The sequence below is a fragment of the Pelodiscus sinensis genome, chromosome 1, assembly GCF_052426305.1.
Source record: "Pelodiscus sinensis isolate ZL-2025 chromosome 1, ASM5242630v1, whole genome shotgun sequence".
NCBI classification, from domain to species: domain Eukaryota; kingdom Metazoa; phylum Chordata; order Testudines; family Trionychidae; genus Pelodiscus; species Pelodiscus sinensis.
This window is the reverse complement of record NC_143052.1, coordinates 339,187,729-339,207,041: the sequence shown is the minus strand read 5'-3', so window position 1 is coordinate 339,207,041 and position 19,313 is coordinate 339,187,729. Positions and strand designations below refer to the sequence as shown.

General features: G+C 43.5%; 1 protein-coding gene across 7 annotated transcripts in view; it reads right to left on the bottom strand.

The window, feature by feature from the left end:
* Nucleotides 1–19,313, bottom strand: part of TENM4 (teneurin transmembrane protein 4) — an 870,263-nt gene that overhangs the window by 124,620 nt on the left and 726,330 nt on the right. For all 7 annotated transcript variants that reach the window (XM_075919469.2, XM_075919465.2, XM_075919468.2 and 4 more), the window contains 2 exons: nt 17,645–17,791; nt 308–524 (listed from right to left, as the gene is read on the bottom strand). In XM_075919469.2, coding sequence (XP_075775584.1) covers nt 308–524; nt 17,645–17,791 — 364 coding nt within the window. The remainder of the gene's footprint in view (nt 1–307; nt 525–17,644; nt 17,792–19,313) is intronic.

The window sequence follows — 19,313 nt, the reverse complement described above, 5'->3', positions numbered from 1 at the left end:
AATGAAAAACTGAGAAGGGAGGATATGGATTTAGCAGTACAGAAAAATGGACTCTGCCCCTTTAATTTCTTGATCTGTGTGTATCCTGGGAGGATCTTCAGCAGCTTTCTATTAGTCATGACATTCTTCTGATAGCTACTTCCCACTGGCAGGTGGGCAGGACTTAGTAATGACCCTATTTTTGTCCCCGGCATCTTTCTGCCCTTCTTTATTAGTATTTCACTGTACAGAATTCACCATTCCACCTCTGACAAGGAACAAAGGACTTGAGTTTTAATTCTTGTTTCAAAAGACCACAAACACTTACCCTCCATCAAATGGATTCTCTCCTGGGATGATGTGTGTGCTGTCCTTGCCAATCAGGAACTTGATTCGATCATAGAAAGAGTGCAAGTTCTGTTGGGATATGGGGGCTTGTGTCTCCTGTATGATATCCAGGGGGTCAGGTGAGCCCAGGCACAGTGGGTTAACATGGCACAAAGGCTGCAGGCAGCAGTCTGGGTCCATACAGTCCACCAAGCCATCTGCAGAGAGGAAAGAGAGATTTGAGAGCAGGGCGCATGAGAAATATCCAAGCAGTCAGATCCCTTGCTAGTAGACATTCGTGAAGCTCTACAGTTTCAATGGAGTGACACAGATTTACACAGGCTGGCTATGTCTACATTGGCCCCTTTTCCGGAAGGGGCATGGTAATTTTTGAAATCGCAATAGGGAAATGCACGGGGGATTTAAATATCCCCCGCGGCATTTAAATAAAAATGTCCGCCGCTTTTTTCCGGCTTTTAGAAAAGCCGGAAAAGAGCGTCTACACTGGCCCCGATCCTCCGGAAAAAAAGTCCTTTTCCGGAGGATCTTATTCCTACTTTGAAGTAAGAATAAGATCCTCCGGAAAAGGGCTTTTTTTCCGGAGGATCAGGGCCAGTGTAGACGCTCTTTTCCGGCTTTTCTAAAAGCTGGAAAAAAGCGGCGGACATTTTTATTTAAATGCTGCGGGGGATATTTAAATCCCCCGCGCATTTCCCTATTGCGATTTCAAAAATTACCATGCCCCTTCCGGAAAAGGGGCCAATGTAGACGTAGCCGCTCAGATTATGGTTTGTTGTTTGAAATGATATTTGAATTGAACAGATGAAGCTCCAAATAGCAGGGTTTTTTTTAGAGAACTAAAAATCTCAGGGGATTGATGACAGGATACAGAATTTTTCACTTCGCATTTGGTCACCCCATCAAATTCAGTCTAGGCTGGTAGCGAATAAAGGCAGGCACGTAGGCCCAGATCCTTAACTGTTGCAAAATTCCAAAGCTCCATTGAAGTCAGTGGATTCCCATGCTAATGGTCACCTGGAAAGCTGAATGACAGGCATGGTCCCTCCCACACTCAGTGGTGGGGAAAGGGATACAATGGGCCTGTGAGGGAAAGAGTGCCCTGCATCTGCTTGTGCTGTAGCTATTCTCTGGGTCAACAGAGCTCTTCCCACTCCCAGGCTGTCCATCCTGTATTTTTCACCAACACTAAATTTGTGATTAAAATAGCATTAGCAGTCACGTGCATGAGGAAAACCTACTAAGCATATTACTAGAATTAAGTATTGTTAGCCAACTGAGCATATGTGTAAACAGAAGCATCTATTTTCCATAGGACTGTTCCTCTCTTCCCCAATACATTCTGTGATACCACAGTTCATCACAAGCATCTTGATAATAATCAATGATGGGGAAGGAAATGCAAAGAAAAAGCATGATAGCTCTGTGGGGGTTTGGTGAAGCATTACATTCAAAAATAAAAGTAGTTAGCATGCAGTTGAGATGGAGTCTTAAATCAGATTAAGGGACTAGACATTTGAGGCTTGGGTAATGGGATATGGAGCCCTTCGCTTCTAAACCATCAGTTCAAATAAAGCAGTTTGATAGGGAATGAAAACTGTTCCCATGTGACAGCTGCTTAGAGGCCTATGTGAAATGTACGGTGCTGTCAGTTCAGCCCCTAGAAGTGATCAGTATCAGCCAAACCACCCTCAATTGCTAGTATCCTCTTGACAGTCTCAGCACAGAGGCAAAAACTGAATGTGCCCAGAGAGAGAAACTGTCCCCCAGGCGGCAGGACAGAATGTTTTCTGTATCTAAGAAAATGTTACAAAATAAACGGAATCAGCTTGCCTTTATTATACACCGAGTGCCACAGTCTGAGCCCACTTGCACAGGCATAAATCATGAAACACTCCACTGACTTAAAGAAATTATTCCAAATTCACACCAGTGCAATTAAGAACAGAATCTGACCAATGTTGTGTGTACATGACAGTCCTGGGAGAATTCTACAATTTTACTATGGCTTCAAATGCAACAATTGTAGAAGTCCACCCAAGACACTATGTTTGCATGAGAGAGAGAAAGAGAGAGAGAGTGAGAGTGTGAGATTTTCAAAAGTGGTTAGCATTAGCTAATTGCCATTGATGTTAATGGGATCACATTTAGTCCAACACTGAGTGCTTCTGAAAATCCAATCTATTATCTCTCTTCCTGTTCATACTTATCTCTCTCTCTATAACTCCTTCCGAATTCTCTTGAAAATGCACCAGCTCACACACAAAATTGGCCCATCTGCCTTGTCTCATGATGACTGATGATAATGACAAAAGTACTAATTATATTTTACTTGCCCATCAAAAGAAACAGATGATTGGGCTAGTAGAAATTTGCAAGGTTGAATCTCAGTTGGAATCTGAGACACAATTTAAAAAATAAAGAAATGTGTAGCTATAATATGCCAATCTATATCTAGTTATTTTTTAAAAAAACCCATCCCATTACTGTAGAGATTACACCTTCAAGTGAGATGACATCTTGTCATTTGCTCCCACACATTAATAATGTTTTCTAAGGCTGCAGACACTGTAGTGAGAGGCTGGCAAACCTGCTGTACCATACCTTTTCATTATCCTGTCTTTATTTCAGACATCAGAGCTGCAGTTTGGGATTTGAAATTGTAAGATGGCAAGGAATTTCTGTCGTCACAGAAAGCTGCAGCTGTGAGTTTCAGGAGTGAATACACCAGAGAATATCTCACAGATGCAGGAATGCTGGGAACTAGGTTACCTTACTCCTAATACTTTTCAATCTTGTGTTTTCTAGATTGGGAATAACTATAGCTACGTTGGGAATAAGGTGGCTGGAGTAAACATCTCTTTGGTCAAGTTATCGCAGGGTCTACAGGAGCTCTCTGGGGTACAGTAATAGGGCTGACCAGACAGCACTCTGCAGCAGTATTCATGAGATTCGCTCCATCAACTGCTGATGGATCAATGTCAGAGCATCGATCCCCGCAGCAATGTAGATGTAGCCTGACATTTTATAGTCCTTAAATTCCCTGTGAGTTGAACCCAGGACTACTCAAGTTTCACTGGCCTTAATGACAACAAGTAGACCCATCACACCTTAGAGACTAACAAAAATATATATTATCATGAGCTTTCATGGGCAAAAATCCACTTCTTCAGATGAGCTTGTATGGGGAAAAAAAGGGGGGATTATCAGAATTTATAACAGAAAAAGAAGAGAGAAGAAAAAAATGTACCTGTCAATAGTAGTGCTGATACTAATGAGGCTATCTGAGGGTGCTGGAAGTGTCCCATACTTAGCTTTTGATGTCAATGACATATTAAATGCTAGGAAGACTCACTTTATAATAGGCCATCAGTTAATGTCTTTGTTCAGGCAGAGGGAAATAGTGTCAAATCTACATATGAAGGTCAATTCCACACTTGCTCTCTGTAGTTGGCTTGTGAAATTCCTTTGTAGAAGAATGGTTACTTTAAAATCCATTAATGAGTACCCAGGCAGGTTAAAATGTTCCCCTACAGATTTATATGTGTTTGGTAACTATAGTGCTAAACTTTCAGCTTGTAAAATGTATGAGCAGCTTGTGTCTGAGATGTCTCAAAGACCTGCAAGATTTAAACTAGAAACCAGAAAACAAATAACAATGTTCAGCCACCCATCCAAATATCTTTTTTTGTTTGTTGTTGGTTTTTTTTTGTTGGAAAAAAAAAGCCCATCAGTTAACAATGTGGTGTCTTTCAGTGAATGGTAAGAAAAAATAAATGATGTTGCATACAGCTCTGTCTCCTCACATCCTGGGAGTTTTACTTTCCCTGTCAAAACTGTAAGGATAAAGTGACATGTATGAAGAGCTCTTCCCACAAAGCCAGTTGCTCCAGGAGTTATACACATGAATAAAAACAAATTAAAATGCACTAAAAGCCATGTTCCGATAATCCAAAAGCGATGTAAACAAGTGAAAATACAAAAAGAGAGGCAAAGAGGATCGGGGAAGAAGATACTGACAAGGACAGATGGGTCCTACTCCAAAATGCCTTTGAGACAAACAATGGCTGGAGGTATTTTTTTAATGGTGGAATGACGGACTGACACAGAAATGGGTTCTGCATCCTACAATCTATTGCAGCAAAGGCACTCTGACCTGAGAGACACGACAGAATTCCTAAGGTCGAAGGTGTAAGAGCATAACTCTCTATTAGGGGAGGCTCAAGGAAGTAGTCTCTAATATGATCAATGGGCTTTGAAAACCAAAGATATCAATTTAAAGTCAATCCACTGACCGGTAGAGGCAGAGTACACAGTGACTATAATATGCTGAGGGTTGCACAAATCAGTGAATGAATCGGTTTCTGGATCCTGAACCAGGTGAAGGGAATTACAATAATCAAACCATGAGGCACATGTTGTTGTCGAAAGGTTACCACCAAGTAATTAAAGTTGCAACCAGTGGAGATTGTGACACCAACATTTTTCTACCACATTCAGTACATGATGCATTCCTTGGGAGAACAGCTTCAAAGTAACCACAAGATTCCTTAACTGACTCTCTACCTTCAAACAAATCCCTTCAACACAGGGCATACATGAAGGAAGAGCTTGATTCTCAGAGGGAGAATGTGCTCAGCAGCATGAGTTCTGCTCTCCAGCCTCCAGCTGGTGCTATTCGGAGACTTTAAGGCCAGAAGATACTGTCACAATCCTCTAGCCCTATGCCCTGAATAACACAGGCCAGATAATTTCACCCTGTGATTCCTGCATCCAGCCCATCTTTTAGAATGACATCTAGGATTGTTTTAGAGACTTCAAGCGATGGAGGATCCACCTCCTTGGGAATGAGTATCAGAGGGGTAGTCGTGTTAGTCTGAATCTGCAAGAATGAGAAGTCCTGTAGCACTTTATAGACGGTATGTCTACACTTGCCCCCTAGTTCGAACTAGGGAGGCAAATGAAGCATACCAAAGTTGCTAACGAAGCGCGGGATTTAAATATTCCACGCTTGATTAGCATATTCGCGGCCGGTCGCCATTTTAAAAAGACAGTAGCCCGAATTAACTCGCCGTGTGTAGACGTGGTAGTCTGATCCAAAACCCTTCCCTCTAATTAACTGGAAGGGCTCAACAGAGGTAATAATAGTAACAATCCATTTCACTCTTAATCACGTGTGCCTTAATTCCAGTTTGAGTTTGTCAAGTTTCAACTTCCAGCCATGCTGGTTTTAGCTTGTCAGTGGAAACTTGCATCCAAGAGAGAACCTGGGCTTACAAATGAAGCTATACTGGATCCTGCATTAATTAAGCCACCAAGCTACTCCTGTCAAGCAAGGAGATAGATGACAAAGAAGGAAGTACTCTTCTAGGTGCCTCACCAACCTGCTGGGGTGATACTTAAAGCTATGCATCCTCATTCACCACTTTCTACAACTTACCCCTCTGATTCTTTACCCTGTGTGAGTGTGAGAGAGCATGCCCAAAAGATGCATGGGATATGGGGACCAATGACAAGTGATTTTTTAGTGACTTGGAGATGGGATGCTAAATCCACAACATCTGAACCCAGTTAGATTTTCAGGTGTTGGTGGCTCGGCACTTCCTAAATGTGCTCCTTTAAGATGTCACACACTATGCACCCAAAAATGGAGGCACCCGCAATCACTGGTCACCAGTCACTAGTCTAGGCCACCATGTTCAATGTGGATAACAACGCTAATCCTGTGCCTTATTTGCATCCCTGGGATAACCTCCAGGTTAGCAGAAGCACAGCCACCTTTCTTTCCTTATTACTCACCATGCAAAGACTTGCAGAATCAAGGCTACAAGTATTTCCTTGTAAAATAATGTTTGGATGATTTATAACAACATGTAGTTTGCAGCCTGGACACTGACTTCCTGGAAGGAGCACTTGCATACTCATGAGAGGAGAATCCTGGATTTTGATGCCCTTCCCTTCCCTTCCCTTCCAGTACTGTGGAAGGCTTAGAGGCGGTTGAGCAGAGATACTCTGTGGGTGAATGACGTCGCCTGTAAGCTTCCCTGTCTGGACTCTTAAATTCTCTCAAAGTCCCCCTTGGTGAGATGGGATTAAGAGCCAGAGTTGGTCATTAACTCCTAGGAAATGATCTGCTGGACATTACTGTGTACAGGGAGAGGACTTTTCAACTTATTTCTAAACTTTGATGAAACAAGTGTGAAGTATTTTTTTCCTCAGTACAAACACTAATTGTCCCATTCATGCCTACAAGTGCATCACAGGGGAGTTCATTTCAACCAACGGTGGGGCCTCCCCTTTTGAATTCTTCAGGTCACCTCAGTGTTTGCTGGCTGCAAAGTGCTCCCAGGAGCAGCAGGACTCTGCTTCCCTTTTCAAGCCTCATGCTGCCGTGTTTCCAAGGCTTTCAACTTCAGCATTCAACGCCAGGATACAGAGGTAAAGGGCTGGTTTCAAGAGACTGCTTCTGCAGTAAACAAGATCAGCTGAGAGCTAATAAAATTTCAAATTAGCTGTGACTTTTCATAGCCTCAGAACTGTGTTGGGTGATTTAATGGGCAGTGTCTTAGCTTGCCAGGATTGAATAATGGAGCTTTTCTACAGAGTTATGGATGCTGCAACCAAAATCCTTCATGCTAGCATCAACGAATGGAATGCAAATAACGTTCAGCTAGAGGTGTTATGTGTTTAAGCAAACGATGATGGGTGCTGCATGGGGAATACTGTGATGGAACATATGGGCCATGGGAGAGGACAGAACAGCATCTACACAGAATATTTTGGAGCCTGACACCTCTAATACTAGCCAGCAACCATGAAAACAGACTATCCTGTTGAAAGCAGGTACATATTCCTGATGAACCCTGATGCTATAATCCTGGAAGAATAGACCTGATGAATTCAAAACTTCATCTTACTCCCATTGAAGACACTGGAAATTTTTCTGCCGACTTTCAACGAGAACAGTGCCCAAGAAAACCTTTTGTAATACACTAAGCAACAAAAAATGGCTAGCCTTTCTAAAGCAGTAGGGGGCATTTCCTCTTTCTGTACAAGAGTAAGAGGTGCTCCTGTCTGTCCGTCACTCCACAGAATGACAGCATAACATTATCTGTTAGACTGATAATTATTTGCTCTGTAATGATCTCAGAGTTATTACATGGACAACAAAGAGGAGGTTTTAACAGATGCACATCTGTGGCCAGAATAAACATATCTGATTATTCTTGCTGCTTCATAGCTTCATAGAGTTTATGACCAAAAGGGACCATTATGATCATGTAGTCTGACCTCTTGCACAGCAAAGACCAAAGAAATGTGCAGAGGGCTAGATCAAAGCTTATACCTATGAGACTCAAGTAGCCAATAGACTTTGTGCTGGAGCTCTGTGCAGAGCTGAATTTTACCTATGAGCACTAGTCAATGTACAATGTTCAGCATCTGGCCCTATACTAGTATGATCTTGCAAAAATGATATAGAATCAAAGGAAAACTCAACACAAATGTAATAGAACAATGGATGGGAGGGGACGAGGGGGTCCATTCACTCCCGAGCAACCACTTTGTCCTTCTCCTCCTTCCCCATCTGCCTCCATTTTTATTTTGGTTATCTTCTAAGCTAGATTCCAAACTCTCTGTGAAAGAGGACTGTGTCTTCTTTGAAATACCCAGTACACATTTATAGACTCAAAAGAATAAACAATATTTGTATTCTAGCAGCATCTAGTGTTTATGAAACAGCAAGAACAATAAAGTGTGTTAACTCTTCCTCCATATGTATCTCTTTCAAAAGGATTAGAGCCCCACCGTGCTAGATACTCTACAGACAGGTCATGAAAAAGACAATCCCTATTCCAAAGAGCTATTGCTTGTCACAGCGCATGACTAAGACTATGATGTGGAATGGAAGGGGGAGGAAGGGTTAAATAGTTGTTGATAGGATTGCTCTAACTGCCTATAACATGAAGATAATAATGGGAGGCACCCTGTCTAGCTATCCTTATTCTATGATTTCCTCTTCACAATGGAAGTGGTCGTGAACTCATGTGAACATGTGATCTCTCCATTTCTTCAGATGAGGCTTGTCTAGAGAACGTCCATCCCTTCCTTGTCACATTCTGCACCCTACAGTGTCATTACACCTTCTTTCCAAGGCAGAGGCAAGTGCTGTTCTAGGAATATGCCAGGAACAGGCATTTTGGTAAGGCCTGACCGTCTGATAGACCGTCAATTCCCTGGCTGCAATGCAGCAGCTATGGAGATGGTGCAGTGATATCCATTTCTGAGTGTCCTGAGGTATGGCTCCACATGACACTCACATAGTCCCAAAGATGCCTAGTGCACATGCTGCACAATGGCTGCTGTCCTGCCAGAAAGTCACAGAAGAAATGAAACTCCTGAAAATGTGAATTAGTGATTCTGCTGTCTTACTTGAGGGAGGGTGACTAATAGCTCTCCTCCAAGACAAAGATTTCTAACAAATCACCGTATAAAAGCTGTTAGATCTTTTCAGGCGAAGCTTGCGGTTTCCTCCTCTCTTTAGCAGGTTGTGGCTCTTCCACGATGACCCTGTTGTCTGACTGGATGTGTTCATGATGATAAATGTTAATTTATGACATCTGTTTTCCCAGGTTCGTTCAGATTTTAATACTTCTTTTAGCCTTCGTAAATGCAGCTAGCATATTACCGAATCATTCTTTATGTGATCAGGAAATTGGAAAGCCCTCCTACCATGTCTGGGAGACAATCTTCTTGTACTATAAAAGCCTTGCATGTATTAAGTAAAGGTTCTAAACAGCATGCAGGAAACAAAAAATCTGAACTGACTAAACACTGCAAAGCACCTATCAGGGTGTCTACTGCCACCGAATTTGTTTTGGGATTGTGTCGGGTTCTTTATACTATTTCTTTTACAATCCTGACATTATTTTCCCATCTGGCCCCTACATTCTGCAAAAGCACACTTAGTCCTCACACCAGCTCTCCCAAGAGAACATTTTTGCCCTCAAACAAAAGCAGGGAGAGTGGTAAAAAAAAGTGCCAGATTCTTCATAGCACTAGAGTGTAAAGCACCCTCTTAAGGCTTCCACACTACAAAGTGGGCAACTGCTCAGAAGCCTGGTGATTCAAAAGGGCCCAGGGCTCCTGGTCACCACTACTATGGCATTCGGAGCACTGGGCCCTTTAAATCTTTGCTGGAGACTCTTGGGCTGCCAAGGGTTGAGGAGGGTCTCGGTGCATTCCAGGTGGGGCTGTGGGCTTCATGCCTCCAGCTCCACCTTGCTCTGCCCCTGGCCACACCCCTTCTGGGAGCACACAGCTGCTGCCCACCTTGCCCAGGGGCCTGGGAAATCTCTCACCCTTCCCCAAAGTAAATAAAATGATCAAAGGAGGAAGCTGGCCTAACTTTGAAGTCAATGGGCTGTGATGAAGCCAATATAAAAATGCTGATTTATAGCAGCTGAGAACCTGGCCTTCGTATTTAGATCCGGGTAGGACAAGAAGTTGGTGCATCAACTCTGGTATCTTGTGCCAGCAGTGGCTAATTCCAGAAGACTCAGGTAAAAACCCAAAATGAAAGAACTGAGTTGCCTGGTGCTCTGCAGAATGAAAGAGAAGAGAATCTAATTCTTTTAGAGGGGGTTGGAGAAAGAGAGGCAGGATTGTGTTTTCAAACTGTAAACACTTGCACAAGAACTAGTTGAGTATGGAATTGGAAAGATGAGTAGGAAGCCCTGTGTTCTTTGGGACACTGCAATTTTACTTGGCTTCCCCGTGCTAGGGTCACATGAATCAGATATAAATGGAGGAAAGAGATCTGGATATTTCAGTTGTGACAGAAGAGAGGGAAGAGAGAATAGGATGGTGCCGTTTTCACTTCTCCAGAGAAAAAGATCATGCTGATATGGCAGTCCCCTGATAGGGAGAAGGCATTTGAGAAGAGAAGGTCAGCAGGCTGCTCTCATGTGCTAAACAGCCTGGGATGGATCCAAGTTACTTTAACAGAGGAAAAATACTTTTAAAATGCCTTGCAGATACCATAATCATCACTGAGTATCCTTCAGATCTGTTTCAACTGGGGAGAGACATCAGAGATCCCATGCCAATATTACTGGGATATATGGAGGAGGCTCAAGCACATTTATCTATCTCATTCATATAATGATTGAGAAATAATTTTAGAAATAGGTTGCTATATTTACACAGAGCTTCTAGGGTGACTCCCTTTTGTCTTTTTTAGTATGCTACATGGGAATCATGTTGTCCACCATTCTTTGGATGGGAGCACAATAGCTATTTAACACCCCACATCCAGGCTGCACAGTACTTTGAAATAGGAGATGAAGAAGAACTCTGCACGTAAATTAGGGGAGTGCAGATAGGAAAGTAATATTATCAATATAAGAATTAAGAAAGAACAATAGGGAATAACAACAGTTCCTTGCCAAACTTATTATGGCATCTTTAATTACTATAAATGGTCAGGGCCTTGATTTTACCTCTTTCTTAACTGCATCTAATTGTCCCTTACTGGAAAGCTAGTTAAATATTGACTCAAACGAGAGCCACATACCAAATAAACTACACAACTACCTGAAGACCTTAGAATCTTCCCTTCCAGGTATTGACCTCACTTCCTCAGAGAATTTCAGGATCAGTGATAAATCCTTCATCCGAAACTTAACATGTCATTGAATAAAAACGTTGGCGAAAAGGAGATATTTAGTTTAATATTAATAGTTCCCCGAAAAGCTCAGGGCGCTGGAAGATGCTTAGATAATAAAATCGCTAGACTAGCCAAACATTTCAATAAGCTCCAGCTGTTAATACAAAGTTATTTGTGCAGGAGGAAAGCTTTTCCAAAATAAAGTGTTGAAGCAGGGTTGCTCATATGCAACATAGCTCTGAGTTGGGTAGGATAAGCCCTCAGACACAGTCCCTGGCAGAGGTGACTGTTGGTAGGAAGTCTATTTTCCAGGAAGGAAATGGTCCCTATATTCTCCCTTAAGGCTCAAGGTTTTACTTAAGGCTAGTCACTTGGTTGCTTAAGACTTCCAGGTCTGCACTTGGGATGTAATAGTGTAGCCGATTAACCAGTAAACAAAAGCTTATACGTTAATGCTATAGACTACACATATTTCCCTCCCCCCGCCCCGCCAGTACATTTTTTAGCAGTCTGACCAGCAGCCCAGCTTAGTCCTGGCTCACGCTGGGTTCAGGACCTACCACCACTGCAGTTCTGCATTTAAAGTGTATTAGGAGCCAGGTGGGCAGGCAGCCCGGCTCAGTAACAGCTCATGCTGGGTATGGGAGCTTAGACTCCCCCTAGACAGGGACTACTGCCACCCTGCACTGCTGCCTCTTTATCAGAGGCAGCAGCACAGGGCAACAGGTCCATGAGGGGAGCTGGTTTTTAAACTGGCTTCCCTTGAAGATCAGCTCGCCCCTGGCATCCTGCACTGAAGCCTCTGATACAGAGGCAGTAGTGTGGAGTGGCAGAAGGTTCCTTGGGAGTGAGGCCACAGCACACTGGCTGCCAGCCCTGCCCCAGGGGAGTATAGAATAATTGACTAACCAATAAGAATTCATTAATTTAATTGACTATTCAATTAACCAATATTTAACATCCCTAGTCTGCACTGTTATAAGAATGTGACAGACTTCTCTGCATGTGGGCTGTAACAGAGGGACTAGTGTCTGCATGTCTGAAATAGCGTGGTTATGTAACAAACAACAATGTCAAGATTCACTCTAGGATTTTCCTCTCTATGCACATTTTTATAAAACCTGTGCAGTTTGCCGTAATACATTTTGTGACTCCTTGGGTGCAGCCTGCATAATCCTTGAAAGCTTAATTGTACTGGATTGTTAAAGGTGAATTACTGATAGTTGTTTCCCCTGTAATGACCCTGGGATAAACATGAGCTTTGGTGTAAAACCTGGTGCAATGCTACTTCAGTTCAAGTTGTTCATCCATGTAACTGATGGCAGAATTAGACCCCACATGTGAAAACAGTTCTGGTAGGCCTGCCCAATGACACATTTTTATTGGGATTTTTCCTGGCAATATTGATGTTCTAAATGCGACAAGGATTCTCTTTGAATTCATTTCTGAATTACTCTTGCCACAGCTTGTTACTGCTTCTTGTGGGCCAAACAGCTTTCTCCTTTACAGAAGAGTTTCTATTTCCTGTCTCCCATGTAGTCTGACCTGACAAAAAAGATTTTAACTCTAGCTCCCATTACAGTAAGGAATTGATAGTGGCAGTGTTATGGCGTTGGAACCAGCTGAATGGTGAATTCAGGCAGAGTAAAATGCCACTTACTATAAACAAGAGTCAAAGCCCCAAATCACAATTCTCTTATGAAAAACTTCTGAATACACAGAAGCTCTTCTGGGAACAAAGGACCAAATTAAAAATATAAAAAAACATTTAGATTCCCATTGGGGTCAATTGGAGTTAGGTACAAACTGCTTACAAAAGTATGACCCAAACTGACTCTTGCTTTAGACACATATGCACAAATTAATATTTAAAAGTTAGACTGAAACTTGCCCTGTACTGGCACGTGAGTGAGAAATAATCTACTCTAGTCTTTGCACCGCCAACAGAACATGATAATGAGCCACACAGGGACAGACCAAAGGTCCAGCTGGCTCAGTATCCTATCTTCTGACAGTGGCCAATGCCAAGTGCTTTAGCGGGAATAAACAGAACAGGCAATTACTGAGTGAGCCATCCCTTCTCAGCCACTTCCATTTTCTGGCTATTAGAGGCTAGAGACACCCTGAGCATGGTATTGCATCCCTGATCAGATTGGCTTATAGCCATACATGGACCTATACTCCAGGAACTCGTAATTCTTTTTTGAACCCCGTCATAGTTTTGGCTTTCACAACTTCCCCTGGCAATGAGTTCCACAGGTTGATGGTGTGCTACATGAAGTACTTCCTTTTATTTGTTTTAAATCTGTTGCCCATTAAATTTTATTGGGGGGGATGCCTGGTTTTTGTGTTCTGTACAGGATGAAATAACACTTCCTTATTCATCTTTTCCACTCCATTCATGATATTAAGCTTCTATCATATTCTGGTTATCATAACCAGGCTGAAAACTCACATTCTTTTAAATCTCTCCTGATATGGAAGTTTCCAAGTCTAATACATCTTTTTAGAGATGGGGCAGTCAGATCAGCATACACTATTCAAGGTGTTAATGCACCATGGATTCATACAGTGGCATTACAATTTGTGGCTTATTACTTAGCCCTGTCCTAATGGTTCCTAACATTCTGTTTGCTTTTTTTTAAAACTCCCCCTGCACACTGAGTGGACATTTTCAGAGAACTTTCCAAAATAACTCCAAGATTGCTTTCTAACGTGGTAACTGCTAATTGAGATCCCATCATTTTATGTGTACAGTTGCGATTATGTTTTCCAATGTACATTACTTTGTATTTATCAGCAATGAATTTCATCTGCCATTTTGTTGCCTTGTCATCCAGTTTTGTGAAATCCCTTTGTAATAATTCTTCACATTCAGCTTGGGACTTAGTTATTTTGAGTAGTTTTTTATGGTCTGCAAATTGTGTCACCTCACAGTTTACCCCTTTTCCCAGATCATTTAGGGTATGTCTACACTACAGCATTATTTCAAAATAGTTTATTTCAAAATAATGCATCTAGACACAAAATGCATTCCGAAATAGTGTTTTGCTATTTCGAAATAGCGCGTCCACACTGATAGGACGCTGAATCGCATTTAAGGCTGGCCAGAACCGGTTCTGGCAGGGATCAGGTCAGGAGTTACCTTGTGTGGCTGCTGCCTGAGACTATCTGAGACCTGTGCTTAAAGGGACCCCCCCCCCCCGGACAGCTGGTTCTAAGGTGTCCCTGCTTGCTTGCCTACCTCGCTGAGGGACAGCAAAGCATTTTTTTCTCTGCGTGCGCTGGTTGCCCTCACTCAGGACACCAGAGCACTCTGCAGCATAGAGCCGGAGCCGCCCTTGAGCACTCTGAAACTTCTTCTGGATGTGTTGCTGCGAGCCTGGATGCACGTTCTGCAGGCAGTAACAGTCTCCCTGGTGTGCCTCATTCCTCCCTCACATCCTTCCACTTACCCCTTCCTAACCCCCCTTCCTGCTGTACAATAAAAGACACGTGTTCATTACAACAAAACTGGGGGGGGGGGAATGAAACTGAGATGAGACTGGGGAAACTTGGGAGGCGGGAGGAGGAGAAGCTCAGAGCTCAAGGTTGGGGGTGTCGCTGGCCCAACTGTCTCCCAGTACTGCAGGTGCAGGGGCCTTGGCGTCCCTGAGGGCATGGGGAGGGTGGGGAGGAAGAAGTGGGAGGGGGAGAAGGAGTGGGAGGAGGAGCGGTAACTGGGAAGGAAGCAGGGGCTGGAGCAGCAGGAGGCAGCAAGCTCTGCCCCAGGGTTGATGACCACCTGTGGGGCATGGACTGACCTGCTCCCCAGGATGCAGTCCACGACATCAAAATAGGGACAGGGGTCTGGGTCTGCCCCTGGTTGGGAGCTGCCCCCTGTGGCCCTGGCATACGCCTGCCGCAGCTCCTTTATTTTCATGCGAACCTGCTCCTGGGTTTGCATGTGGCCTTTGGTTGCCAGGCAGGCAGCTATCCGCCTTTAGACAGTTGCATTCCTCTGTTTAGTGAGGAGATCATGGATGTTGGAGACATCCCCCCAAACATGAATTAGGTCCCTGATCTCTGCACTGGACCAGGCAGGTGCCCGCCTTTTCTGGCCCCTGGCAGGCTCCTGGGAGCTGGCAGACTGGTTCTGGGGAGCGGTGGAGGGCTGTCTGGCTCTGGCTCTGGCTCATGCTGGGGCCACTGGGTCAGGTGCAGCGACTGCTGGCTCTGGGCTGGCAGGCTTGGAGCTGGCACAGGCACTGTGGCCAGAGTCTACCCCTTTAAGGTCTCCGGAGACGGGGGGGGGGGGGCGGGAGAGGAGTTTTCCTGGTTGTGCCCAGAGTGGCCACCAGTGCCCAGAGTGGCACCCTGGGAAGAGCTGGAGGCCCCCTATTTTGAAATAAGTGTCTATGCAGCACTTATTTCAAAATAGCAATTTCAAAATTGGCGCTATTCCTTGTGAAATGAGGTTTACCAATTTCAAAATAAGCCCTCCGCTATTTCGATTTAATTTTGAAATAGCGGTTTGGCTGTGTAGACACTGGCTGTTATTTTGAAATAACTTTGCTGTGTAGACATACCCTTTGGGAGTTTCCATATCATTTATGAGCACAAATGTATCTTTGCTGTAGGAGACAGGTCTCTGATACCCACACACTCTGGGTGCCAAATCACTATGCTCCTTGAAAGAGTGAAGCAGGAGTCACTCTGGCCCATGCTCCCTCAGTGCTCTTGGAGGTAATGTGAGTGCATGAGGCACAATCGCCCTGGAATCTCCCAGTGGGGCGGCGCAGGACTGTTTGCCTCTGATACAGGCCAACAAGCCTTTAGTGTGAGCCATTGAACATCTTTTCCCAGTTATCTTCCTGTGCAGAGCAAAAACGGATTTTTCAAGTTACAGGTTTAAAGACCATGGGTCAAATCTATCACTCTGGCTGCTTTGCTCCATCCCAGCAAAGCAGAGCAGTGGCCAAGCTGGCAGGTCTAGCCGCAAAGATCACCCTGCATGGAACCACTATCCTAGCTCCTATGCCTACCTTCCTCCTGGCTCTAGGAGCAGGGAGTGCCTTCTAGCTAGTGATCTCCAGCTGGCCCCAGGATGAGGGAAAAGTGTCTCAACACTAACTATGTCCTAATATCTCCCATGTATGTAACATTAGCAAACCACAAAGTGGTCCCCAAGCCAGCTAAGCTTATACTTGTTTTGCTCTCTAGCTGCACAATGTCCGCAGCAATAGTGCAGTAAAACCCATTATGACTGTTGTGTCCATCTCTCATGGACTCTCTATCTTTAGGTTGTAATGCATACAAAGGGCTGGATTGCATTTTCCAATGCTTATCACAGGATAAACATAGCACTCACCTTTGCTTCTCCAATTTACATCTGTTGCCTTGTTGGCTGACAAGGTAATCAACAGTTCCTTTGAAATGGATAACGCAGTGAGTCACCACATTAGAAATGGACACCTCAGACCATGGAATCCCTGAGTACATCCCCACAGAGCCGGAGTCTGATCACCCTCTTTTTGATGTTAAGTTTATGGGCTCCATTTGCTCTGGGGTGGATTACCTCTGAGATTCTGTGCCTTCGCTCCAAGAAATGACAATTTTTTCCACAGAAACTAGGATTATGTTTGGATATATTTACCATATTTTTGCACATGTGGTGTGGTGAACTTTATTGGTGCCTTGTGTCAGCTGTTAATAGATAGAACGAATACAGTCGTATTTGGTTTCATCTGATGGAATAAGCGGCCTTTGTTCTACATCTTGCACTCTTTGTATGAGGCTCTGGGTGTTTCTCCCCCATCTTTATAAGGGGACAATTTGGTCCATGTACCATGCCAGATGTACAAAGGCATTTTAAATATTCTATCAGAAGCCCAATCCCTGTGAAGTCGATAATCACAGGCTTGGCTTTAAAAAAATCCTGTACTGTTCTTGTTAATATGATAAAACAAGACATGTGAAAACTCAGTCTGCATTTCAGTCTGGGTCCTGGCCCGGACTGTGGTTAACAGAGCTTTTTGCTGAGTGACAACAAAACAAATTATGCAGTCTCTCCTGTGCCTCAAATTTAATATCTCATCTCTAGTCCTCTAATTCAAACCTTCACACTGTTCCAGGGTTTCCTTTGTAATGAGATAACTCTGAACATTAACTTTGCATTATGCTGAGCTATTATTCTCATGCCTGACTCATTATGCATGGAACTGGAATCAATAAAAGGTGGACTGAGAGGGGCTGGATGGTTTGGGGGCATGTGGTTCAGCTAGTTAAACCTCTAGGTTGCTGCTTCACATCTACCCCAAGTGAGTAAGGACTCCTATTGCAGTCTCAGGAGACAGGGAAACTCATCGCCCTGTGCCATTGCTGAGGCACACAGGTGGAGTGGGGTGCAGGGAATCCTGCACTCCCTCTGACTGTGCAGTGCCTGTTCTCAAGATAAATAAACCTCCTGCCTCTGCAATCAATTCAATCAATTTAAATATATACAAAATATGCCTGAATTAGTCTGGCAAAGTTCAATATCCATTCTCCACTGGCTGTCAAGAATAAGAACTTTCTGCACCTCAGAGTTGTCCCAGCTAGCTAAAGGCCTCCCTAAGGAAAATAGTGTAAAGGTCCTGTGAAGCCTGATAAAGTGCACACACACTTTCATCTTACCTCCATCGTTGTCTTTTCCATCGCCGCATGCTGTCTCCATGGAAGTATCACAGCCCGCTCCTCTCCAGCCCAGCTGGCAGACACAGTGCCAGCCATTCATATCCAGAGTGCATCTGCCATTGCCATTGCACAGACCAGGGCAACCCTCTGCAAGGCAAACAAACACATTCGAGTGCACTGGAAGGCGTTAGGAGGGCTATAGACATAGAAAGACAACCTGATAATGTGCTGGGGAACCTCTTAAAACAACTTTTTCCTTTGCCTTCTAATTATCTCTCCTCTCCCATGTATACGGTTTCCTGCCTCTTTTGCAATCAGGAATCGAAGGGACAGTACAGTAAGAGAAGGGCATTACAGTCATTGTACTAGTAGTTCGAGCTTTGGTGACTACCACTCGTGGCTTCCCACCGCTACTGCAATGATGGATTTCTGGAATGGGGATGCACTCTGCTTTCCTGATTATTTAGCAGTGCGTGCAGCAATCCACCCTATATTTGGGGAGAACCCAGGTCTCCTAAGCCCCATTTTAGCATCCTCTCCATTGGGCCACTCTGCCTCTCTGTATTTATGCAACTAGATATGTACATATCTGTCTGTGAAGAGAGACTACATGATGGTATGATGTACTATGAAGAGTTGATCAACATGACTTTGGCATGACTGCATTGCTCCCACAAGGGAGGGTCATGAGTGAGTAGAGAAGTCATCCCATACAGTGCTGGTAGAGCACTCCTACCCACCACTCCTACTCACTCCTACCCACCTGTACTCTGTATAGGTTCCACTGAGTGCAGGGTGCCATTTCAGTTGGAAAAATCTGTTTTATAGATATTTAAACACTTACAGTGAAACTATTTTTTCTATCGATCTGTTTTCAAAAACAGTTGCCCAACTTTGCACTGGTCCAACTGAACAAGCATCAGAGTGGGGGGAAACTCTTTAAAATGACCTTTTTATATTTATGCACATACACACACACCTGGTATATCATTCCTCCGAAAAGAGTGTGTGTATGTGTGTGTGTGTGTGTGTGTGTATATATATATACACACACACACACACGTTATTCTAGGAAGAAGTGGTAGCTTTGCCTATAGTCAAGGCTACTTGATATGTCCCATTTTATAACCCGGTCTGCAGCTGTTTTGCCAAACATCAGCTATTTGGGCTGAAGTTTTTCATGCCCAGTATCTGTCTCAGAGTGAGCTCTTTTTAAAGTTTAGGCTAAAAAGTTTAAGCAATTTCAAAGTACAAGATTGGCAACTATTATGTTATTTACCCATGTAAAAAAATAAATTCTTACAATAGGCTCATTGACAAACTCTAGTGTCAAGAGTTGTAAATTTTGCCATTGCCATGAAAACCTACTCAAATTTCTCCAAGTTATAATGATCTGACAAAACGCACTCTCTCTGGGTATTTCTACACTGCATTCTTCTTTCGAGAAAGGAATGTAAATGCAGACAAACGAAATTGCAAATGAAGCATGGATTTGAATTTCCTGTCCTTCATTTGCATAATTGCGTTTGAACACTATTTTGAAATGCCCTATTTCAAAAAAAGAAATGCTGTCTATACACGATTATTTCATTGTTTATTCCTTAAACCTCATTTTATAAGGAGTAAGGGTAATTTTGAAAGAAAGGTTTTCTTTCGAAATAACCGAATC